At 36.6% G+C, this 8,001-nt stretch overlaps 2 protein-coding genes across 2 annotated transcripts; one reads left to right on the plus strand and one right to left on the minus strand.

The window, feature by feature from the left end:
- The first annotated feature begins 862 nt into the window (after positions 1-862).
- On the plus strand, positions 863-3,453 carry LOC127431096 (ubiquitin-conjugating enzyme E2 G1-like). Its single transcript, XM_051681354.1, has 5 exons — positions 863-1,092; positions 1,699-1,801; positions 1,920-2,017; positions 2,100-2,278; positions 2,370-3,453. Exons 1-5 carry the CDS (start codon positions 1,050-1,052, stop codon positions 2,454-2,456), a joined length of 510 nt encoding a protein of 169 aa, XP_051537314.1. The 5' UTR covers positions 863-1,049; the 3' UTR covers positions 2,457-3,453.
- Positions 3,454-3,920: 467 nt separating this feature from the next.
- LOC127431095 (actin-related protein 2/3 complex subunit 3-B-like) lies at positions 3,921-7,526 on the minus strand. Its single transcript, XM_051681352.1, has 7 exons — positions 7,359-7,526; positions 6,833-6,932; positions 6,595-6,671; positions 5,202-5,270; positions 4,937-5,063; positions 4,533-4,627; positions 3,921-4,215 (listed from the first exon to the last, which is right to left on the minus strand). Exons 1-7 carry the CDS (start codon positions 7,362-7,364, stop codon positions 4,153-4,155), a joined length of 537 nt encoding a protein of 178 aa, XP_051537312.1. The 5' UTR covers positions 7,365-7,526; the 3' UTR covers positions 3,921-4,152.
- Positions 7,527-8,001: the final 475 nt, after the last annotated feature.

The raw sequence follows: 8,001 nt of genomic DNA on the forward strand, positions 1-8,001 counted from the left end.
CCTTCTGCAGGCAGGTCTTCCCCGTCTCTTATTCAAAGTAGCGCCATCTTTGTCTACTGAATGTTTTTAAAAATATAATTTTTCAATGTTTTGTAAGTGATCCAAAAACACTAAACTTCAGTACAGTCCATTTAAGTGACTGAACGCCTACCCCTCACAACCTCGTTGTCATTCCCGTCAAAAATCAAAGATGGCGCTTGCTGTGAAAAAGGTCTAATACACATACACTGCACAGACCCTAAGTAGAATTAAAAATAAAGAATGGCAGGGAAGATGGGATAGTAGTAGCAAATGTAGGTGGCTTTATAAAATCAGGAAGATAGTGGCAAGTCTATGGGAATGAACAGAAGGGAGGAAGTATTGTAAGCTATAGGCTCTGGGACATACAGTCTTAAACTCAACTTTGGCAATTATGAGTAAGCACAGAGATGGATTGTGTGACAACTGTAGGATGTTAGAAACTGTGGAGCATGTACTGTTGGTATGTGATAAGTATAATGAATATTGTAAAAACTTATTTGAGAGCATTGAGGGTAGATCTGTAAGTGTAGAGGATATTTTGGGTCTGGCGGATACACAGGTGTATAAAGCACTTTTTACCTTTCTATTTGACACAGGTTTAGACAGAAGAATATAATATGGTAAAATGCTTGGATTGGGACTGTGTGGGGATTTGGTAAAGGAAGGAAGAGCTGAACACGCAGCGCCATCTGATGCCAGATCCACAACATAGCTCTATGATCTTGGCAGAGCATCATGTTTTTAGGCAAAAGGATGTAGAACATAAAATACGGTAGGTGGCGGTAATGCTCGTAGGAGTGAACGGCCATCAAGAAGAAGAAGACCCTAAGTAGGCAGCACACTAGGTTTTTAGACACAGCCGCCTGGTTAGTATGACATGAATCTGTTGTCGGCGCATGTGAAGTAGACCTCAAATACACTCCAAAAGCCATACAGCTCTGTGTTGCACAACTTTGATATCTGTGACATCATTTCGTTCTATTTTCTTTGGCGACATTGTATATTTTATTGAAATTAGTTTAAATAAAATGACTGAGCAATCGGCCCTGCTTTTGCGAAAACAGCTAGCAGGTAGGTGGCTAACTGTTAGCACAAAGAGTACAACTCTAGTATGTTTTTTTTTTTTTCTTTTCCTGTTGCATTCTTATTTTCAGCACATTCTTTTAGCAGACAACATGGTGTGTAACAATACCGATTGTGTCAGAGTTTTATGTAAGAGCTTATATCGTTTTTCCACTTGTAAAGTAATAAGGTCAGAAGGCTTTGCTAGCATGCTAGCTGAATAAGTTGGTGAGATTCAAGCATGTTGATCACACAGCTTTGGCCTTCCAGCGAAGAAAATGATAATATATTCTCCAAACTTGTTAGTTTAATTATTTACTCTATAGTGTAAAATACGTTGTAAAAACTAAGAAATTGGTCTGCTCATTGGATCAGTTGACACGATTTAGTGTGTCACTGACAAATAATTGATCTGCCAGCATGGAAACAAAACATCAACATATGCTTTGGTTTCATAAGTTTTAGTATTATTATTATTATCATTTTGCTTCAACACAGTTGCAAAACACGTGATGAACACATGTTCATCAGTACAGGGAACACCCCTATTCCTACATTTTTAGAGCTCTATGATGCTAATGCAATGCATGTTTGTATTGTGTCTTGATTTTACAGAGCTCAACAAAAACCCAGTGGAAGGTTTTTCTGCTGGTCTTATTGATGATGATGATATCTACCAGTGGGAGGTTGTCGTGATTGGCCCACAGGACACTCTGTTGTAAGTACCAGTCCTGTCAATGCCAACTTTACTAATCTTGTCTTCTCCAAAGCAGTAATCTCTTCCTCTGAAACAGATCCAAAAAGTAGTTCTCATGTTTTCTATTTTTGATTTGTAGTGAGGGTGGATTTTTTAAGGCGAATCTAATTTTCCCTCATGATTACCCACTTCGACCTCCCAAGATGAAGTTTATTACTGAGATTTGGCATCCTAATGGTGAGTGCGTATGTCAGTGTAAGGTAACATCTTCTGCAGCTGGCTGATACTAATAATATTCTTCATCTCTTTGTAACCACAGTTGCAAAGAATGGAGATGTGTGCATTTCCATCCTACATGAACCAGGAGAGGACAAATTTGGCTATGAGAAACCTGAGGAGCGTTGGCTGCCCATCCACACTGTAGAGACAATCATGATTAGTGTTATCTCCATGTTAGCCGACCCCAATGGTGACTCACCAGCCAATGTGGATGCAGCTGTAAGTCTAGTGAATACTAAATCTCTAGTAAAGCAGCTTTTTTTCTGCTGCAGAAATGACTGTAAGTGTACTGTTTGTGTTTGGCTTGCAGAAAGAGTGGAGAGAGGATCCTAATGGCGAGTTCAAGAGGAAAGTTGCCCGCTGCGTGAGAAAAAGCCAAGAGATGGCATTCGACTAGGGGCCTCATCACTGTTACGTTTATTAGTACATATAATGTGGTATCAGTTCCCATCAGTTTCATATCTTGGTCAAACTCAACAGAAATGTCAGTTGGATTTATTGTCCTGTTTCTGTGTTGATTTTAAAACCTATTAAAAGGTCATATAAATTTAATAGATTCAACTGATATTGTCTATCAAATTTTTGTGATAATGCTTCATTGCCTAAATCAAATTCAAACAATGCCCCCTCAGATACTTCAATCACAAACTTTCATTTCACTTCTCGACAGCCTGTTGCACCAGTTATTTGGGGTTGCACCAGTTAGTGAAATCAAAGGAAAGCAACCATAGGATTATAATTCAATTTTTTTCTGAATGTGTGAATTTTAGCACGTTTTGTTATTGTCCTTTCCCCCCCACCCTCTAGTGTGTCTGGATTATTTATTATCTTAATTATGATGAAATGTATTGCATGATACTTGTTTTGACTCGCTTTTTTATCTGCCACTGAGCCATCAATTTTGAACAAAGTCTTTTATGCAATTCTGGAGTGTTTTGTGCATTTATGGTACCAGTAGAGGTTGATTGTCAGAGTGTGAACATGTCACGTCAAACAGCCCTATTCCCTTAAAACAATACCATAGGTGTCTCTCAGCAAGGGCCATCTCTTTCTCTTCTGCCTTAAGTTGTTCTCCTGTAAGAAAGGAAAATTGTATTCCGTGATGTCAAGTCAATCTCAATGTCTGGAATCCTCTTGGACAAACCAAAAAGTTCGATATTTGCATGAGAGACAGAATATTTTTTTGTATAAATGGTAAGCTCAAAAGCTGTATTTTTTTTGTGTATGTAAATATGTATTGTACCATAGCTTTATCAGTCGAGTCATTTGTATGTGATGTTTTCCCCCACACTTAGTTCTGTAACCTCATTTATGGTTGTAGTCTCTTTCTTCACTTTCTGTTTACCAAGGCCTCATCTTGTAATTGCTCATTAAAATGTAGCATTTGTCTTACATATCTGTTTGTTCTTATGTTTTTCTTATCAGTCTTGCCTTTGTCCTGTGGTTTATGTCTTAATTATTTCATGCAAAAAGCAGTTACCTCAACTTCAAAAGGTGCATAAGAGTCCTGGCAACACATGACTTTAAGATTTTGTCTAAGCAAAATTATTTGTTTGGTGTGTACTACTGCATATTTAATTTCTTATTGTTCAGAAGACAGCTATTGAGCAAAGAGTTGTACATTTTCAATTTAGCCTCGTCATATTTTCATTTGATTTACTGGCTTTAAAGTGTGTTGACTGATCTTTCTTGAACTTGTATGGTCCTTGGCACCAATTGAGCACTAAATGTAGAGCAATGTCACATTTATTTCTTGCAACAATCTCTTATGCTCTTTGCCTAATAAGTACAGATAATAAATAAAAACATTCCTATGAACTCCATCTGCTCCAAGTGTATTAGTAGTAAAATTTCATTCATGGCAAGAAACACTTTGTCTTTATTAGATTTTATTTGATCTGCTCCTGTTTTACATGATGTATGACAGGCCGGAAATCAAATATGTTTGATATCACCAGTAAAAAATTATCTTCTACAGAATCTGGTTGAACACAATTGCACACATTGAAGAAAAAACAAAAACAGACATCAAAGAAAAATGCCATTCGTGTCCCAAGAGATCCAGAGTACCAAGAGAGATCCCGAGATGTTTCTTACTGGCCAGGTGCAGACAGACTTTTGTTCATGAACTGTTTCTTTACAAAGCACACCCACCACTGAAAAATAAAATCATATTAGAATTATTATCATTTAATTTGGAAAAAGTATTCTCCAAAGCACTTAAATTAAAAGGCTAATTAAAAAGCATTGTCTTTACAGGAAGACTTTAATGACTGCATTTCAGAGAAATAAATGTTTACATTACAGTAATGAGACTTTATAGTGAATATGTGCTTAAAACCGGCTTAATAATAATAAAAAGAAATCCAAAATATGCTTTCTTTTTGTCTTTCATTTTGAGGTGAAATATGACCCATCACTTCTCTTGCATTTCTCAATTAACTAGATTTGACTGATTTTTAATGTGCCTTACTTTGCTTGGTTTGTCTGTCTGAGGGTCAAACACACGGTCACACAATCTCAGTCCTGTCTCCTGTCGAATTTGTTGCAGGTAAGCCCTCATTGTTTCTATTTGTGGAAAAAAAAAGACAATATCTAGATCAATTTGGTAATCATCATTTAAATCATCAACTGATCATAATGAAAGCCAGACCACAACAATCCAAGTAGGTGTAGACCTCCAAATGGGGGCAGAATCTCCACAAGAGGGCGGGGTTACTCCAAAAGGGGGCAAAGGTTAGGGAAAGGGTTAGGTAAGGGGCTCCGTATATCTTCAATGGTGGTTTGGAGCGACCGCCCCTTTTTGGAGCAATACCTGCAGCTATACCCTTCTCCAACAACCTGACCCTATTAAGTGTTGAATGTATTGGCCCATACCTTCCTCCTGTTTGTTGCAGGGTTTAGCATACATTGCATTCAGGGGAAAGCCAGGTTCTCCAGGGATTGGGAAGTTGGTGATTCCCAGCGTGTACATCTCTTTCTCTCCTTGGCCCCTTGAACTACACTGTAAATAGTTTAGAATGGTGTAGTTAGTTTTTTAAGAAGGTTAAAAGATACTACTAACTCATGCAACCGATAAACAATCAATCACTGAATGTTTATACAAATATACAATGAAGCTCATATGCTTCAATGTAGTTACCTTTTGGAGCTTCTTGAGGCATTCAGAGATGTAAAGAGTGGTGTAGATCAAAGTTCGGTCAGCCTCATTCTATCAAAAACATAAATGTCATTAAGAAACAACAGCAACTTACAAGGCGGCATCTGATAATCAACTTAAACTTGACATTATGAGATAAAGAGTAGTTATGGCCAATATTTGGCCATTTTAAGATAAGCGGAAGCAATCTATAACCATGTTTGATTGGCTGAGCAGCAAAACAGCTTTGTCAATGGATAATGCAAAATTTCTGTTATTAAATATTTTAGTGAATTTTGAGAAAATATTGTAAAATAAGTCAGCAATTTGGTATACATATTATTTGCCTCACAAAATGGAATTATATACTGGCCATTGATATGACTCTACAAAGAGCACTATTGACTCAACCATACCAGTAAAAAGGAACATTATGTGCATAGGTTCGTACGTAAATGGGTTTCAGAACAACTTATAGGAATATTCTGGGTTCAATATAAATTAAGCTAAATCTACAACATTTGTGGCAAAATATTGATTACCACAAAAATTATTTTTGACTTGTCCCTGCTTTTCTTAAAAAAAACAAACAAACAAACTTGGTAACAGTGAGGCACTTACAATGGAAGTGATTTTTAAAAAAACTCAAAAGTATTTTAAAAGTATAGTCACAAGATGTAAACAATATGTTTGTTAACATGATTTTAAAATCACGTACTAATCTTTTCTGTGTAAAGTTAGACAATTGTACAACTTTGTTGCCATGACAACGTAAAGTCAACAAACCCTAAAACGGCTGTAAAAACGACAATTTAAACAACTTTACAGCTAAAATAATACACAAGTTTTAACAGAATCATTCGTTTAAGTGCTTTTATACATTTTTAAGCTTCACATTTCTGCCTTAAAACCCTCCAAATACTGGCCCCATTCACGTCCATTGTAAGTGCCTTACTGTAACCTCAATTTAGCTTTTTTTAAGAAGAGGAGGAACGAGTCGAAATTTATTTGTGTGGTAATCAACATTATGACACAAATGCTGTCGATTAAGCTTAATGTGTATTGAACCCGGAATATCCCTTTAATAATCTATTACGATGCAGAAAGAAGAACAGTTCTTTCCCTTAGCAATTAAAGTTATCTAGAAAAATCTGTAGAAGCAGGACGAAACATAGCCAGGTAGCAGATTTAATGAGAATGCATTGGCTAAGTTCGGAATGGCATAATAGTACCACATTACTCTTATTATTTCTGCCAGACACATATGGCAAAAGTAATAACAGTAGTATGGTACTAGTATGCCATTCCTAACTCAGCACATGTTAATGCATGCAAGTACATTTTCAAGCTCTCTACACTTCCTGAATGGGCTGCTGCATAGCCAGTCGTCCCTTACCTTAATTTCATAGTTCTTGAAGAAAACATTGGCTTTGAAGTAGTAGATGGCCTCATCGATAATATCTGTGTCTTTGGCTGAACATGGAAACAGGAAGTAAACAGCTGATAAGTCAAAACTCTGCACTAATAATGGCCATTTAAGGAAGAACAACATGTTTCAAATCTCACAGTACTGCCAAGCAAGTAATGTCAAGCAAAAGAAATGTATGCATATAAATCAAACACTTGCATCTTACTTTCTTTAGCAGCAGGACCCTTAAACTGTGTTTTGAGGGGTAGTAATGCCATGTTCCCCACCATTTTGGTGTCTGCATCCATCAGATTTGAGTGGTAAGCCTGCAGAGAGCGGAGGATTTCAAAAACATATAGTATTATTACTTGGATATGTTAAATTTTCTTTAAAAAAGACTAAGATTTCAAGGTGATCATTGCACAGAATGCAGCTGATAAAATCCAGTGGTTTGCATCACATCCAGATGCGACTGTTCATTTCAAACAACATATTTCTAACACTTGTATATATAGCTTTAGCAATAACAGGTGACGAAATGAAACATAATACAACATGTATTTGTAAAATGAAAAGATGCTACATTTGCAGAAAATGGTCAAGAGTAATATGGCATTTTTTTTGGTTAGCTGCATTGCTATTAATGCTAACGCATTTTTCTAGTTCGCTTCTGTTCTTAAACGCGACACAATTGCTCATAAGGCCCACAGATACATCCATAATTAAAACAGTAAAACTTAAAGATTTCTTACCGGCATTTTGGTAAAATACGTCCCAAATTTGGCAGGCAAAAATATATTGTCAACGCTTCCGCTGTCCCACCCAACAACGATACAGGAAGTTTCTACGGTGGAGATTCCAGTACAACATCCGAGAATGACCAGTGAGGGCGCCAACGAGCTTCAGCTTTGTTGCCCTTCTGTTTCTCAGCATTTCCTTAGAATTTGTTTGAACATCATTCATACAGGTATGTCAATTTTTTTAAATGGTATAAACAGGCACCAAGTGCCACAAGACCAAGTTCTTTTTTAATATTCAAAATGACTTTGATGGCACAGGTTGTGTCTCAAAACCTAGTGAGCTACCTACCTTGACAACATTTTTGAGCATACCAGGGACATTTTAAAAGAATAGTTCACCCAAAAATGAACATTCTCTCATTATTTACTCTTCCCAGATGTGTGTGACTTTCTTTCTTCTGCAGAACACAAATTAAGATTTTTAAAAGAATATTTCAGCTCTGTAGGTCCATACAATGCAAGTGAATGGGTGCCAAATATTTGAAGCTCCAAAAATCACATAAAGGCAGTATAAAAGTAATCCATATGACTCCAGTGGTTAAATCAATATTTTCTGAAGCAGTATGAAAGGAGTGGGTGAGAAACAGATCAATAT

The sequence above is a fragment of the Myxocyprinus asiaticus genome, chromosome 40 (genome assembly GCF_019703515.2).
Source record: "Myxocyprinus asiaticus isolate MX2 ecotype Aquarium Trade chromosome 40, UBuf_Myxa_2, whole genome shotgun sequence".
Lineage (NCBI taxonomy): Eukaryota > Metazoa > Chordata > Actinopteri > Cypriniformes > Catostomidae > Myxocyprinus > Myxocyprinus asiaticus.